At 43.3% G+C, this 18,434-nt stretch overlaps 1 protein-coding gene across 1 annotated transcript in view; it reads right to left on the reverse strand.

The window, feature by feature from the left end:
• The window catches only part of LOC126467957 (protein-tyrosine sulfotransferase-like), a 148,808-nt gene that overhangs the window by 73,694 nt on the left and 56,680 nt on the right, over window positions 1-18,434 (reverse strand). The window contains exon 2 of the mRNA XM_050096514.1: window positions 10,295-10,425. Coding sequence (XP_049952471.1) covers window positions 10,295-10,425 — 131 coding nt within the window. The remainder of the gene's footprint in view (window positions 1-10,294; window positions 10,426-18,434) is intronic.

The raw sequence follows: 18,434 nt of genomic DNA on the forward strand, positions 1-18,434 counted from the left end.
GTGTTAGTATTTTGAAGCCGTGGCTTATTAAACTGATAGTTCGGTAATTTTCACATCTGTCAACACCTGCTTTCTTTGGGATTTGAATTATTATATTTTTCTTGAAGTCTGATGGTATTTCGCCTGTCTCGTACGTCTTGCTCAATAGGTGTTAGAGTTTTGTTAGGCCTGGCTCTCCCGCGGCTATCATTAGTTCTAATGGGATGTTGTCTACTCCCGGCGCCTTGTTTCGACTTAGGTCTTTCAGTGCTCTGTCAAACTCTTCACGAAGTATCATATCTCCTATTTCACGTTCATCTACAATGTCTTCCATTTCTATAATATTGTCCTCAAGTACATCGCCCTTGTATAGACCCCTATATACTCCTTCGACATTTCTGCTTTCCCTTCTTTGCTTAGTACTGGGTTTCCATCTGAACTCTTGATATTCATACAAGTGGTTCTCTTTTCTCCAAAGGTCTCTTTAATTTCCTGTAGGCAGTATCTATCTTACCCCGAGTGAGATAAGCCTCTACATCCTTACATTTATCCTCTAGCCATCCCTGCTTAGCCATTTTGCACTTCCTGTCGATCTCATTTTTGAGACCTTTATATTCCTTTTGGCTGCTTCATTTACTGCATTTTTGCATTTTCTCCTTTCATTAATTAAATTCAATATCTCTTGTGTTAACCAAGGATTTATCTTAGCCCTCGTCTTGTTTACCTACTTGATCCTCTGCTACCTTCACTATTTCGTCTGTCGAAGCTACCCATTCTTCTTCTACTGTATTTCTTTCCCCCACTCTTGTCAATCGTTCCCTAATGCTCTCCCTGAATCTCTCTGCAACCTCTCGTTCTTTCAGTTTATCCAGGTCCTATCTCCTCAATTTCCCATCTTTTTGCAGTTTCTTCAGTTTTAATCTACAGTTCATAACCAATAGATTGTGGTCACAGTCCACATCTGCCTCTGGAAATGCCTTACAATTTAAAACCTGGTTCCTGAATCTCTGTCTTACCATTGTATAATCTATCTGAAACCTTCTAGTATCTCCAGGCTTCATCCATGTGTACAACCTTCTTTCATGATTCTTGAACCAAGTGTTAGCTATGAATAAGTTATGCTCTGTGCAAAATTCTACCAGGCGGTTTCCTCTTTCATTCCTTACTCCCATTTCACATTGACCTACAACGTTTCCTTCTCTTCCTTTTCCTACTGTCGAGTTCTAGTCACCCATTACTATAAAATTTTCGTCTCTCTTCACTATCTGAATAATTTCTTTTATCTCATCATATATTTCATCTCTTCATCATCTACGGAGCTAGTTGGCATATAAACTTGTACTACTGTGGTAGGCGTGGGCTTCGTATCTATCTTTGATACAATAATGCTTTCACTATGCTGTTTGTAGTAGCTTACCCGCATTCCTATTTTCCTATTCATTATTAAACCTACTCCTGCGTTACCCCTATTTGATTTTGTATTTATAACTCTGTATTCACCTCACCAGAAGTCTTGTTCCTCGTGCCATCTAACTTCACTAATTCCCACTATATCTAACTTTAACATATCCATTTCCCTTTTTAAATTTTCTAACCTACCTGGCCGAAAAAGGGATCTGACATTCCACGCTCCGATCCGTAGAACGCGTTTTCTTTCTCCTGATAACAATGTCCTCCTGAGTAGTCCCCTCTCGGAGATCCGAATGGGGGACTATTTTACCTCCGAAATATTTTACCCAAGAGGACACCATCATCATTTATCCATACAGTAATGCTACATGCCCTCGGGAAAAATACGGCTGTAGTTTCCCCTTGCTTTCAGCCGTTCGCAGAACCAGTACAGCAAGGCCGTTTTCGTTAGTGTTACAAGACCAGATCAATAAATCACCCAGACTGTTGCCCCTGCAACTACTGAAAAGGCTGCTGCCCCTCTTCAGGAACCAGACGTTTGTCTGGCCTCTCAACATATACCCCTCCGTTGTGGTTGCACCTACGGTACGGCTATCTGTACCGCTGAGGCGCGCAAGCCTCCTGACCAACGGTAATGTCTATGGTTCATGGGAGTGTTACTAACTTTTTTAAATCTGGTATACGTGAGTGACATATAGACGACGCTGGCGCTATGGTCGGCGAATCTTTGTGTCGGTAGATTATTCCGTGAGAGCGCAAATCCAATGAACCAATGTTACTCTTTATGGTTTATGATAGTTAGTTGCTACACCACCTGACATCACTGGAGAGTTTTGGTGGAGATACAACAATAAAATCGGACGGTGATACGTCTCGCAACGGTAAATCTGATTTAGTGCATAGTTCTAAGAGAGCTCAGCTACGAAAGGTACTCGAATCCAACAATTCTAGAAACCTCAGAGCAATCTCATGTCCTCTAGAACTTGAGTGCAGAACGTCCGGCTGCCTTCAGAGCTACAGAGATGTTAGAAGAGTCACAAGCCCGAGGCATTTTAGATGTTGTGCTTCACGCGTCTCTTACAGCTTCCAAGACGTTTTATGGCTCACAAAGACAGCGTCTATTAAAAGGTTGTACGACAAACAGGAGTCGTACCTTTACATGTGGAACATGGCAAGCTTTCGGTGAGGGTGTATGTTAATCATAGGAGATAGATAAAAAATGTAGGCCCTGCAGTGCATTAAAATGGTAGGGACAAACGGTTGGTATGTGTTTCTCTAGTGGCAAAATCTCACAACCAGTACTAGGTGAGCCAGAGCAGGGCTTAAAACTGTACTTCTGCACGAATGTAATGAATTAAAGTATTTTTAAATATAATTAGAAAATGTAATGTATGCTTTCAGATTCGACGTACAGCAAAATAATAGAGACCCTATTATTACGAACCTACATACCGGTGTTCCACACATTATTACGAATACTTTTCTACACCACTTCTATGCACGGACATATTGTAAAATTACTAGCTTGCTTACCTACCATCATTCATGATAACAAAACTGCTGATATGCGAACCGAGCAGCGGGTACATCTACATCTACATCTACTTTGATACTCAGCAAGCCACCGTATGGTGCGTGGCGGAGAGTACACTGTACTTGTAACAGCTAGTAACGCATAAATATCTTACTGCTGACCATCAGCAATGCGATTGTGCACGCATTGCACAGAACGTGATACTTACCCAACCAGAAAGCATAATAAAATACGCTCTCATATTAATAATAAAAATAACTGACATTCCTGTTTTGGAATTAAATGAAAAATTGGGGCAGAGATAATTAATTGTCGTCCATTGACGAAAGAGAAATTATTTAATAGGCTTCAGTTCTTCCAGGACATAGTTTAAGCAGTCTCTTTCAGTAACATTTTATAGCAATCAGACAGCCTCATACGAAAATATATAAAAATTAACATTAGGTCTGGATAAACAGTTTAATGAAGTAGCACCGCGTTATATCTGGCTTCGCATGATAGGACAAGAAACATTGTACTTGGCTTCACATGCAAGGACACCTCAAAGACAGTTTCAACATTGCTTCACATGTCGAGGTTTTAACAGGAAGGTGCAAAACAAACAGTTTACAAAAAACGAAAAGTTGTACCGTGCCCTATCTGGTATCAGAGAAACTCATTTTGTGTGTGTGTGTGTGTGTGTGTGTGTGTGTGTGTGTGTGTGTGTGTGTGTGTGTGTGTGTGTGTGTTTGGGGGGGCGGGGGGGAATGTAAATTCTTGTGGTTCGAGGTGCAAATCTTATGAAGGAACTGACTACAACTAATACCGTTGAAAATGGTTTTGTCACTGAACATTTGAAGCATATATTTCATTACAATGTGATAGTTATCTTCCATAGGCTAGTACACAAAATTTGGATTTCTCTGCAGTGTCACTGCGCGAAACCACGATTAGTTTCAAAAAATGGCAGCGCAATGTTAACATGGTGTTGTTGTCTATTTCTACTCATGTAAAGCTTCATGGGTGCCATAAAGTACTCCTTTGTGAATTATCTGCGGCTGGCACTTGCTATCGTTAGCTATCGTTTGTCAATGTTGACTGTTGCGTGAGAGGACTCCACTTCTCGCCGTCGGATAAGGCGGCAATGTTACCGAGTCACGACGCTTCAGCAGGCTGAATATTCCTCGGCCGCGAACGTGGTTTGTCATGCAGCGAAACGGCCGTCTGTACGTCTCATAATGTGTGCACAGTGATACGTCTGGGGAAGACGTGCGCAGGCAGCAGCCCATAGAATGTGGAACCGTCCCATCAGCATAGAACGGCAGATGAATTATTCGCACGACAGTAGAGGGCAGAGGACATTCGCCTCGGCTGTTGATGCGACCAACCAGCACAATTACAGGACGCCATTATACAGTACGCTTCCAGCATTGCCGAATGTCTTAGGCCAAAGTACCAAATGCCACATTCGACTTTAATTCGAGAAAAGTACGTTCACGTAACGAACATCAGCTTTCATACACTGAAGGGTCAAAGAAACTGGTACACCTGCCTAATACCGAGTAGGGCCTCCGCGAGCACGAAGAAGAGCAGCAGTACGACGTGGCATGGACTCGACTAATGTGCGAGGTAGTGCTAGAGGGAACCGACACCACGAATCCTTTAAGGCTGTCCATAAATCCGTAAGAGTACGAGTGGGTGGAGATGTCTGGGGAGTTTGGTGGCTAGCGGAAGTATTTAAACTCAGAAAAGCGTTCCTGGAGCCAGTCTGTTGCAATTGTGGATGTGTGGGTGTTGGCCTGCTGGAATTGCCTACGTCCACTGGAATGCGCAACGGATATGAATTTTTGCAGGTGATCAGAAAGGGTGCTTACTTACATGTCAGTCGTATCTAGACGTATCAGGAGTCTAATATCATTCCAACTGCACATGCCCCACACCATTATAGAGTCTTCGCCAACTTGAACAGTCCCCTACTGACATGCAGGGTTTATGGATTCATGAGGTTGTTTCCATACCCGTACACGTCCATCCTCTCGATACAATTTGAAACGAGACTCGTCCGACGAGGCAATATATTTCCAGTCATCAACAGTCCAACGTAGGTGTTGAGGGGCCCACGCGAGGCGTAAAGCTTTGAGTCGTGCAGTCATCAAGGGTACGTGGATGGGCCTTCGGTTCCGAAAGCCCATACCGATGATGTTTTATTGAATGCTTCGCACGCTGACACTTGTTGATGGCATTGAAATCTGCGGTAATTTGCGGAAGACTTGCACCTCTGTCACCTTGAACGATTTTCTTCAGTCGTCGTTGGTCCCGTTCTTACAGCATCTTCTTCCGGCCGCAGCGATGTCGGAGATTTGATGTTTTACCGGATTCCTGATATACGCGGTACACTCATGAAATGGTCGTACGGGAAAATCCCCACTTCTTTGCTACTTCAGAGATGCTGTGTGTAGTGTCCTGCGGTCGGCGGAAAAGAACTAACGATCAAGTTTGAATACAATTTTTTAACTAAAACGCATTCTTGGCGCGCTTTAATTTCCAAACGCAAGACCAACAAGAAAACACAAAAATTCTTGTGGTGGCAAATGCCAGATAGGAGTACAAGGCAATGAAACGGAATAATTACCAAAATACTACGCTTACGAAGTGGCCTTACGCCCAACAAGATACTACTTTCTACTGAAGTCTGTGGTGAGTGTCTACTAGGTTAGAGACGGCGTCGATATTAGCCAGAGACGCCCTAGCTGTAGGTACATACGGTTGGTCTGCCTTGCTTATATTACCAGTTCGGCGGAGTGCTACACATAGTCACATTAGTTTCAATTGGTGAATCTCTGTCACATGGCTTTTCACGAAGTAGTGCCGTGTTTATGCTGGAAGTCTTTTGATGTTTACATCCACTGGCGATGTTTTGATCTGAGCTCTTGAAGTGATGTCGGCAGCCCACCTTGCTTGTCTGTTGTGCGGGCCCTCTAACTGGTAAGGGGCCGCTGCGACACTGTGTTCCATCGCTCATGTGCCGACTGTGACACCAAGTTCGAACTCACTTAAATCTTGACAACCTGCCATTGCAGCAGCAGTAACTTACTTCCGCCTTTGTCTGAACTTGAACAGAATACATCACAAATTACCATTTCTAATAGCGGATGACTACAAAATTTGGTCTCCAAAAAATGGTTCAAATGGCTCTGAACACTATGGGACTTAACATCTGAGGTCATCAGTCCCCTAGAACTTAGAACTACTTAAACCTAACTAACCTAAGGACATCACACAACACCCAGTCATCACGAGGCAGAGAAAATCCCTGACCCCGCCGGGAATCGAACCCGGGAACCCGGGCGCGGGAAGCGAGAACGCTACCGGACGACCACGAGCTGCGGACTAAAATAAAGGGAATAAAGTTACATCTGGTACTTGTACATAAATCATACTGCAGTTATTGATGTAGAAGGACGCTGAGGGGAAGCGGTAATTACCGGAGAGGGTGGAGCGGGGATGGAGAGACAGAATTGTAGCCTATTTTTGATGTTATTCAATATATATATCGAGAAATCAGCAAAGAAAAGCAAAGAGAAATTTGGACAGAGAATTGAAGTTTAGAAGGCTGAGTCGAGGTTTTCTGGTACTATTTTTGTCAGAAACGAAAAAGGACAAGGAAGATCAGTATGTAAAGGATACTAACTTCAAAAAAACGCTCTTGATACGAGACGAAAATTGAAAAAAATAGCCCGAGGGCCATGGAATGTAGTCGATGTAAACCAGGTGATGATGAAGCTATAACAATGGGAAGTTAGACACTAAAACTAGCCGATGAAGTTTGCTATTAAATGTTAGGGTGTTTTTCGAAGTTATTCTTCTGGAGTGTAGCCTTGTACAAAAGTGAAACATGGACGACAATTTTGGCAAGAATAGAAACTTTCGAATAGTGGTGATACAGGAGACAGCTGAATATTTGGGGGGTGGGGGTGGGGGGGGAGGGGAAGAGATTTGGGTCGGACAACCAACGAAGAGCTACTGAATCAATGTGGAGAAAAATAAATTATGGGACAGCTTGGTCAAAAGAAGCAATCGGTTGACACCATAAAGTAGTTTATTCCCAAGCTGTCCTGTAACCTGTGTAATACGCAGATCCCAATAGTCATTCAAGTCAAAGCACTAATGCTGCATGAACACTGCATACGTTATTCACTACTCCCAATGACTGAAATTCTAATTATTTATGTATCACCTATCCTCTTGGTTCAGTGAGGGACTCTTGTCATTCCGGCAGCCTTGGGACTTTTAGGGGAATTTCACTTAGGCGAACTCAATAGTCGTAAAGCTGTTTTCTACTGAAAGTCATTCTCTGCAGAGGTAGAGAGCAGAAGAGGTCAGTCTGCCGTTCCGGCCCAGCAAGAGTGTCGAGTGAGGCCAAGTAGTTTGTCATAAAATTATAAAATTACGTCGTGAGAGAAGCTAAAAGGAATCCACTTTAGCTAAGATATGAATCCCAAAGACAGGAGTACTCACGAGCCTTCAAAGCGTGAGAGCAGCCGTTAATTCCAGACATGGTCTGCTGGAATGTTTGCTCATATTTTAGTAAGGGGCTATGTGATTGGCTCATAGTAATTATTTTGGTAACAGCGGCGAAACCTTGCGAGTGCTTATGGGTACGTCTTTTGGTCGACCATGACTGAAAATCTGTCATGTTGTGGGAGAGATTTTCTGCCTACTTACCCGCACTATGGAATAAATAGACGTAATTGGTTAACCATGACAAAATTTGCAAGGGTAGGAGACGGTCGCTGTGACCGAACGGTTTTAGGCGCTTCAGTCCGGAACCGCGCGACCGCTTCGGTCGCAGGTTCGAATCCTGCCTCGGGCATGGATGTGTGTGATGTCCTTAGGTTAGTTAGGTTTAAGTAGTTCTAAGTTCTAGGGGACTGATGACCTCAGATGTTAAGTCCCATGGTGCTCAGAGCCATTTGAACCATTTTTTGCAAGGGTAGGAAATTGTTAAACTTGGAGTCTGCTGCGACTGACCGCAGAGTTTTCGACTCTGGCAGAAACAGCTAAGTTTCGTCGGGAAAAGTTGTAACACACTTGCATCAAGGCTCTCACAGATAACAGCAGGCTGGGTTTTAGACCTACAGAGAGGGACCTCTGACAGAGGAGAATACAGAGGTCGAGCTGAGCTTGAAATTTTCAGCCGCTACCGCAGATGTCTTCTTAAGGGTTGTAAGCATGGGCCATCGTTACATCCACTGAGACGAAGCGAGCTTGAAGTCAGTTTACTTTTCATGAGACTTTCTTCGTCTGATTTAACTTTCAGGTCCAGCTAGTTGTACCTTCTATGTACTTAGTGAGAGTACGGGTGTTCGTTGATGCTTTTACAGAGATCTTTCTTTAAATCACAATCACTGGCCAAATTTTTCACACAGTTTTGTATCGATCTTTTATGTATCACTCACCTGTGCCAAGACTATAGTACTGATTTGCATCTTGTCCATTTGTTTAATGTTTGCACTCTGAATTCAGTGGGTAAATCTTTTTCTTGGTGTGTTTCTTGCAATAAACCAGGTTGTTACAGTGATCACTTGTTTCCTTTGTAGTTCGGCTGATCCCATGATCAGTATGTCCGTGTGAGGTTTGAAACACATACTTTCATGCATAATTGAGCCACTCCTTGTAATTTTCATATAATAAGACGTTATTCGTTGCATTACATTGTTTCTCTTAAATTCGTATGATTTTATGGGGTGCTTACCTTTCCCACAGGTCATCCTGTATAGGATCTACAGCATCTTAGGGGAATGCAAAACAGCTCGAATGTCACCTTACAGCATTAATGAATCGTAAATTTGATAAATGATAGAGGTGTGGGAGGTGAAAGTTGTAGAAGGAGACTATAGTTGATAACTTTAGTAGATACTCATGCAGAGATGAAGAGGTTTTCACATGGAAGACTAGCGTGAAATGGTGCATCAAATCTTCCCATGGATAGAAGGCCACAACAACAACGACAAGATTTATTGAAGCAAGGAGTGCACGTTAGTGATGCAGGAGCTGGGAAATATCCATAGGGGAAAGCGAAGTGGTAGGTACAATAAAGGACTTTATAGGAAGCCATGTTTTTACAAAGCAGCTGGGTTAGAACGAGTTCTTTATTTGGCACTACTGGCGAGTTTCGAGCTTCTGCAGTGCTAAGCGAAGTACTTTTAACCAAAACGCCTGTCCTTATGTGGAATCTACTGTGACCCCACAGAGAACAGACGATGAGTAATGTACGAGCAGTTAGTGCGAATAGACGTCTCACATTGAAAGAATTGCATCAGATCATACCGGACGTGTCAATGACAACTCTTTATGACGTTGTCATTGTCATGTTAGAGTACAGGAAATTGTGTGCGCGCTGGGTTCCAAAACTGTTAACGGAAGAACACAAAAAGAAAATGATGGGCTTTGCACTCGACTTCCTCACGCGCTATGCTGAAGCAGGTGATGAGCTCCTTGATCACATTGTGACAGGTGACGAGACATGGGTTTATCACCATACACACGAATCCAAGAAACAATCAATGTAATGGCGCCATTCGAATTCACCAAAAGCCAAGAAATGCAAAACGTCGATTTCAGCGAAGAAAATCATGGCTTCTGTTTTTTGGGACAGACAAGGCATTCTTCTGTTGGAATTTATGCCTCCTGAAATGACAATGCTACTGCATGTTGCCAGACAATGAAACGTCAAACGCAGGGGAATGTTGACAAGTAGAAAATGGTTCAAATGGCTCTAAGCACTATGGGACTTCACTTCTGAGGTCATCAGTCCCCTAGAACAGAGAACTACTTAAACCTAACTAACCTAAGGACATCACACACATCCATGCCCGAGGCAGGATTCGAACCTGCGACCGTAGCGGTCGCGCGGTTCCACACTGTAGCACCTAGAACCGCTCGGCCTGACAAGTAGAGTCCGCTTGCTTCATGACAACACTCGGCCTCACACAGCGCTGGTAACCAAAGAACTACCCAAACAATTCAAATGGGACGTACTGGACCATCCGCCATATAGCCCGGACCTTGCGCCCACCGACTTCCATGTATTCCGTTACCTGAAGTCACATCTTGGTGGAAAATCATTCCACGACGATGAAGAAATCAAAGATGAAGTTGAAATGTGGTTCCGACAACAGGCGGAAACCTTCTATGACTGTGGGATACAAAAGCTTGTGCACCGACTTAACAAATGTTTGGATAATGGAGGTGATAATATCAAGAAAATAACAAATGATCCAGTTAATAAGATGTAACTGACGTTTCCTAATAAATGTTCTGTTTAAGGACTGCGAGCCTTTGTATCTTTACTTTTCGAAATGCCCTCGTACATCAGAGGGGGATACAGACCTGACCTCAGGGTGGGCGTCCAGCATGGCCCTCATGAGCGTGGTACCCGAGCGAGGGACGCCGCCCACGAAGATGAGCGGCATCTGGCGGTCGTACGGGAACACGCGCTGGTCGGCGCCCACCACGAACCTCTGCAACACACAGGGCACGTACTGCATGGACAAAATATCAGTTAGCGGCTATTCTCTTTATTGTCCAAGACGACTGCATCATAAACCACCAGTCAATCAGCCACCTCCTTGGAAAGAATGTTGTTTTCAGCCAACAAAACTAACATTTGCAAAGTGGAAAGAATAACAAACTGAGTGGTAGATAGGTTGCCAAATCAGACCAACACCAGACCAGGGGTTAGAGCAAGTACTTGATATCCGAACAGCAGCTCCCCTGTGCTATGTAGTCACCAAGCAATGCTACACTAGCGTCAGTGGCGTATAGGTCGAATGTGTAGGGTCAGATTCATGTCTCACCACGGAGGTAGCTCACTATGTTTCTTTCAAAAATGAGTTACGTTTTCGTAACATACTCCAATTCAATCTTAGGTAGGCGTCATTCGTTCCTATATCTGTTCATCTTAAATCGCTCCACAAAAAAACTCCCTAGATACTGCATGGTCATATCTGGTTCCAATGACCGATCGCCAATGCAGTATGTAAACAATAATGGATTTTTTTCGTCTATTACTAGCTACAGGGAAAGTCGCCGTTGTCTTGCAGATAGCGTCTTTGACTGGTCATCTAAACATCCTGGGTCACTACTTAAATTATTGGTATATATTAACAGCTATGGTGGACAAAGTCTTTCGTTATGAGAAGTTACTCTTCCTACGAATGGCCTTGTTATACAGCGTGGAGAGGCTGTCAGGTTTTCACAGCACTATACACAGAAAACGACACGCAGGCAGTTGGGGTACGTATATTCCGTCCCAGGGGGTAAAAGAGTTTCGACACCGAGCGAGGTGGCGCAGTGCTTAGCACACTGTACTCGTATTCGGGAGGACGACAGTTCAATCCCGCGTTCGGCCATCCTGATTTAGGTTTTCCGTGATTTCCCTAAATCGCAAATGCCGGGATGGTTCCTTTGAAGGGGCACGACCGACTTCCTTCGCCATCCTTCCCTAACCCGATTAGACCGATGATCTAGCAGTTTGGTCTCCTCCCCCAAATCAACCCAACCCAACGTAACAAGGACATCCAGCCATCCGTTAATGTAACCATACAAATCCGTAAATCCGTTCATAACCATGCCGACATTATTGGATGCGGGACAAAGGCACAAGAAGAAGAAGAAGAAGAAGAAGAAGAGGAATACACCTATTAAGTAAACTGAATATTTAAAATTTCAATTTTGCAGGGTCTGTTACGACCTTTTTTGCGGAGGGTAGACATAGCCAGATTTTTGCGTATAACAGAAGCAAGTGGGTACTAGCTAGATTTCTAAGATCCAGTGATCAACATTTACTTAAAGAAGCAGCAAAGCAGCCAGCAAGGAAGTCGTGGTATTGAAACGTTTCTTTTTATGTGTAAAAAAATTTAAACCAAAAACTAAAGTAATTTATGTAAACCTACGTCAGAAACGCTGTATTTTTGTATTAATTCCGTGTATTGTCTTTAAATTGTCTTTGTGTGAAATTGTAATTAATTATTAGAAGTGAGAGGGCATACACATGTTAAAATTAGCGAAAGGGAACAATTGTATTCATCAGTTGGCAAACAATGCATAAGACGCAGCGTAAGTGGCGTCAACAATCAAATCTTATGCGATCAGCAGCGCCGGAAAGGAGTGCAGCGAAGTCTCTCGAACATTTTTCCACGCAAGAGGCTTCCGGAACAGGGAGAGACTGACGAAAAATGACAATCAAGTTGCCTTAAGTTGTCTACTTGTATAGAAACAAGTGCATCGTCCGGCTCGCTCTCTCTCGATCTCTCTGTCTCTCTCTCTCTCTTTCTCCTGAGGCCCACCCTCTATTGATTGAGGTCTCCGCTCTTGTCGATCGCTCTCTTAATGGTTGCTCTCTCGAATCATTATGTAACAGAGAGCTGTACTCGAAAGATATTTTCAAGAAGTTTAAAGAATTTATCTACGTAAAAGTATCGTAAATATATCAATAACTGTTATTGTTTACCAATGTTTCATTTCAACAACATTAACCCTCCCTGCCGACATTGCTATGTTTCAGCTAGGAGAACTGCAACCGACATATCGTTTTCTCGCCGCTGCCGAACATAATTGATGTTCGAATTAGTAGCAGCTACTTGTGCGTCCCTGAGATCTGTTAAGCCGACCCGTAAACGCAGTTTCCGGGCAGTACTTCGGTGCATAACGCGTGATATTAATGATGGGCATACGGCCAACAAACGATGTGTGCGGTCAGTCCACTGCACGGTATCAAAGCAGGTTAGAAAAATTTTTATTAATTTTCTCTCTCGTAACAGTAAATTTATCAGGGCCATGTGATAATTTAAATTTATCTTTTTCTTCTTTCTTGGCTACTTATTCAAATAAACTTCAAAAAATAGTTCAAATGGCTCTGAGCACTATGGGACTTAACATCGGAGGTCATCAGTCCCCTAGAACTTAGAACTACTTAAACCTAACTAACCTAAGGAATCACACACATCCATGCCTGAGGCAGGATTCGAACCTGCGACCGTAGCGGTCACGCGGTTGCAGACTGAAGCGCCTAGAACCGCTCGGCCACTCCAGCCGGCAAATAAACTTCACTTCGATTAATTTACTCTTATCGAAATTTATTTTTTTCAATTACCACTAAAAAGCGGCACAAAAAATAGAGGAAACTCTTATAATTTCTAGGAAGTTAGAAGAAATATGAGCAGTTCTGGACTTTGATTAAGATTTTTCTCCTACCGCCCGTAATCCCAGACCTCGCAATATTTGGTAAAAGAAATGCTGAAAGGATAACGCGTGTCAAACAACTTTTATCACAAAACTGTTATTTTTGAACGAGTGTTCACTGTATCTATACAGTTAAAGATGAATGATATTGTAACTAGCTATGTTAAAAAACTGTGGCTATTGATGAATTTAGAAACATTTATGCGTGGATAGGCAATAGAATGCAATAAAAAGTTCATTTTCCCTAAATTGTGTTTTTGGCTCAAAAATGGTTCAAATGGCTCTGAGCACTATGGGACTTAACATCTGTGGTCATCAGTCCCCTAGAACTTAGAACTACTTAAACCTAACTAAGGACAACACACACATCCATGCCCGAGGCAGGATTCGAACCTGCGACCGTAGCGGTCCCGCGGTTCCGGACTGAGTGCCTGAACCGCTAGACCACCGCGGCCGGCAATTGTGTTTTTATAATTTTTTTTAAAAGGCTGATTAATAGGCTATTCAACTTTATTGTAGTATTCTAAGTCGTCTGTTTGTTTCTGTATCCAAAGTGACATTAACCTTAAAAACGGAGCGAAAATCTGGAAGCGATAGTTGCTAGATTTATAAACGTCAGTAGGTGGAAAAAATGGAGCCATGTGGAAGTAAGTCAGATGCTTATCCATTCTCTGCAGTTAGGTAACCTCCGACAATGGAAAATTCTATCAGACCAAAAATCTTCAGGGTGTTTCAAAAAAATTCGTCCACTTTCACAAAGCGTATCTTCCACACTAACAACGACAAAAATTGGGGTGAATATTAACTTATACACAGAACAGAAGTAATAGCCGACAGCAGCGGAATTTAATGGACTAATTATTGAAAGTAAAGTAGCGTTTTATAATTTGTTTGTGGAATGGTTCCTAGATGGTTTTAACATGGGACTCATAGTGAAGTATTGAACTTTGAACAAGTCAACTGAATATGAGTTCTCGTACAGCGCAGTGGACTTACGGGAGAAAAGTCAACTGGTGATCTGTCGTACCGATGGTCACTGTTTAACTGATCGACTGGATCTGTTAAGAGGAATATCTTCTGAATAGGGTTAGGGAGTCATTTGGAGGATTTTGCTATGTCGAAAGTTAACACTGACTACCAGTCGTTGTTCTGTGGTTTCGTGAATTCCGATCGTTGTGCCGCGCGGAGTGGCCGCGCGGTTCGAGGCGCCACGTCACGGATTGCGCGGCCTCTCCCGCCAGAGGTTCGAGTCCTCCCTCAGGCATGGGTGTGTGTGTTGTTCTTAGCATTAGTTAGTTTAAGTAGTGTGTAAGTCTAGGGACCGATGACCCCAGGAGTTTGGTCCCTTAGGAATTCACACACATTTGAACATTTTTCCGATGGTTGTTATTAAGTCAAGATTAATGGAAAATTGTAGTTGATTGTAAGTTTCACGAATTTTAAGAATTGAGAGTTTATTAGGACGTGGAGTAAGTGCTATGCCTGGGCCAGTCATTGATAACTGACACGTAGGCTGATCTATAATCAGTAGTCGTACTGACTGGTTCTGTGCACATTAACTAGTGATCTTGTTTGTGCACTCCACGGTGAGTGATTGCGACGTTAGTGACTGTATTGGCACGCGTTGAGATAATAGTATGATTGCCGTAATTGTGCATAGGTGAATTTAGGATTCTTATTGAACAGAGAACTCAGATTCATTGAGTTTATTTACAAAAACAGAGAACTCAAACTTATTGAACTAACTGAGAAACAAACACCAGTATCTGTGACAGTGGAATTCTGAAATTAATGGTCGCTCAGCGGAAGTTGCCCGAACTTGGTGAGATTTTCACAGTAATAGGTAAATGGTACTCCACTGTAAATGTTCGAACAAACACGTGACAAAGCTACTATTACTCAACTTCAAGCGTCGAGTAGCCATTTAAATTAGAGCACGATAATGGGTCTGCATAGAGCCGACACTGGAAGGGTCTAAATTCTGGAGTGAAGTACACACTGTGCACGTCTGTTATTTATTCCTTGGACCTTCTGAAGCGACAGTTTCATTATTCTTTGTTCGTTCGATTATTCCTTCGTTTATGGAGTTTGATATTTTACCTTGAATTCTGTATTGCAATTCACAGCTTTGTGAAGCTTATAATTTCATCTATATGTGGAAGAAGATTATGTAGTATCGCTACAGAGTGTTGACACCGCAAAAAAAAAAAAAAAAAAAAAAAAAAAAAAAAGGAACGGAAACGTACAAAGAGATTTGCGCAAACTATATTATCAGGGAAAGAGACCACATGGAAGCGCGCTATCCACATACAAATCATGTTACTACAAGTGGCAATGGAGGAGCAAAATACCTCAGCAGTGAGCCCACGTATGACGATTGACGGCAGATGTGCAACGACAGACCAGCTGCAAATGAAAGTGCGCACGGCACAGTTCCTGTCGAACAAACCAGAGCTATCATTAGCGAGGCTCGAGTTAGCATTCGAGCAACTCGAGGTAGTGGACGAACGCACTAAGTTTGCCGTGGCAGTGAACGCGCTAGTTGCGAGAGCGGCTGCAGTTGACAGGGATATCATACTCAGGCCCCCGACAGATCAGCAATATACATGTTTAAAAATTTATTAATTAGGAGAGTGCGTAAACTACTAAATCTGCGTATGTAGCGGTTGTTGAAGAGGGCAGAAATGAGATACAGGACACTTTCCGAGTATTAGAAACACCTACGAGATATCGTCTGCGAAATGGACTTCTCAGAGACGGCGCTGAGGCACGTACAGTAGGGACAATTGCCTGGAATGGCCAAGGCAGCACTGGTGATTTGCGAAGGACAGGATATCCAAGTTTTAACAACGGTGGCTGACGAACTTCACGCAACGCTAGACAATATGCGAGCAGCATGTGTAACAATGGTAGCAGATAGCTGTTTGCAACAAGAGAGAGCACATGTTCGTAAAAGCCAGCAGGTGTATCTGACAAAACAACTGCAAGAGCTTACTACATTATAAAGGCAAGTGTCTCAGTTGTTGTGGAGCAAGAGGAACTCTTCTGTGTGAAAGGTAAGAAAGAACGATATCAGCGAAGTTAGCCACAAGAGCAGGTGTGTTGTTATTACCGGCGGTTCGGTGATAGAACAGCAAAACGAACATTAGCATGTGTGAACCGAAATGGCAGCAGTAACTGACAATAGGCGCGGCAGTCCGCGACAAAAGGGACTTCAGCGAGGGGATGAGCACACCATGGGACAGAGTATGGTGAGTAATTTACCCATCTTACTTACTTCACTACAGAGATTATATGTCAAGGATGTGAAAGCGGGCAGCTGTTATCTAATCGACTCAGGATCAGATCTTAGTGCACTGTTTTTCAGGGACTGTGAGACCGCAGCCGCATCTGCCCGAACGCACCTGACAGCAGCAAATAAGTCACCAATAAATACTTACAGAGTTTGTAATTTGAAGGAAGATTTGATGTTTCGATATAGTTTCAATTGGATTTTCTGCTGCCAGAGCTATCAGAAACCATATTAGATGCGGTTTTCTTGTGCCACATGAATATTTAAGATACTATTAATAAGTCACAGATAAAGAAAGACTGCAAAGTAGTCATGGATACCCTTGGACGTAGTACATGTCCCACCACGGACTGCATGCACAATGGGTTCGCGGAGGGCGAAAAAAGCAGAATAATGGCACTTATATCGAATGTGTTGCACAAAACAGTGCAGCACATTCTTACTATGCCCAGTCAGACAGTATTACAACGACCTCGAAGATTAACCTTACATCGTTTTGTAGTGGACAAAACTGAATTCTTGGTTTTGCTTAAAGCAGGGATGATATGTCGATCTGACAGTTCATAAGCGTCGCTCTTGGACAGTGAAAAAGAAAGACAATGTGAGGAGGGCTTGTGGTGACTACCAGGTGCTAAATTCCCATGCAATCCCATATCGTCACCTAGTGCCCAACATCAGGGATTTCACCAAAGAACTGGAAGGAGCAACGGTATTTAGTGTCAGTCACCGCAAAAAAGCATACCTCCAGACACTAGTCGCAGAAGGAGACACACTGAAGACAGCCATTCGGGTTATTTGATTATATCCGGATGCCATTTAGCCTCAAGAACGAGGCGCAGGCAGAGGTTAGTAGACGAGGTGCTAAGAGCGTTGCAGTGTTGTTCTGCTTATTTGGATGACATCTTTATGTTCTCGGAGTCAAAGTAACGGCATGAAGAGCACCTCAAGGGCCGTTTTTGAGCGAATTAACAAATTCAGTACTGCGGACAGCGAGTCAAAATACACACTTTGACAACAGCAAGTGACATTCTGCGGCATGTGGTGCCGGCAGATGGAGTGCCTCCTCTTAGAGGCAAGATAGCAAAGTCTGAATACATAATGTCATCAATGAATTACTGACAGCTTGGAGGGTTTATACCAGCGGTAAATTTCTACCGGTAACATCTGCCAAGAGAGGGTGATCTCCAAGTGGCGCTGAAAGCAGCACTAGCAGGAAAGAATACGAGTGGCCAACGGCACCTACAGTCGACCACAGAAATGCAGAACGTGCTCAAGCAGGTGAAGACAGATTTACAAAATACACTTTTGCTGGCACATCCTCTATCACCCACTCCGTTGTCTATAGTGGTTGACACCAGTCAACATGCATTAGGGGCAGCACTCAATCAATACGCAAATGATCACCGATTATTAAGAACTGGCAGCAACACAGGCCACAGACCACCAACTATGGCACTATCGGGCAGCAGCGTCGGCAGACACGGGCAGCAGGGTAAGGAGTCAGCATTTGATGCGAGGTACCAAGACGCAATCCTAGACCTTCCGTTCCTGAGGAATTACTGAATATTGTCTTTGGTAATGTTTATGTATTAGTCCTCCCCTGATGCAAAAGGCAGCGTGATATTTATAACGGACTGCTTTGTGTAGCTAAGCGTTAAGAGGGATTCCCGCAGGCATGAAATGACGTAGCTGTCGTGACAGAGATATAAGGCTGGTCGGCTTTACAGAGCAGTAAGAGGCATCACGCAGTCTACGAAACGATTCATGCATGTCCACATGGACAACGTGGGACCACTGCCGCTTTCGGAAGTGTATCATTATTTATTGATGGTAGTGGACCGGTATACGGGATGGGCAGAAGCGGTGCAACTTGCAGATATATAGGTGGAAACAATGACTTGAGCATTCTTATCTACAAGGATCGCGTGCTTCGGATGACGATTGCGTGTGGCCAACAATCAAGACCGCCAGTCTGAATCGTCGTTATTTTTGGAA

Source organism: Schistocerca serialis, chromosome 1 (genome assembly GCF_023864345.2).
Source record: "Schistocerca serialis cubense isolate TAMUIC-IGC-003099 chromosome 1, iqSchSeri2.2, whole genome shotgun sequence".
Lineage (NCBI taxonomy): Eukaryota > Metazoa > Arthropoda > Insecta > Orthoptera > Acrididae > Schistocerca > Schistocerca serialis.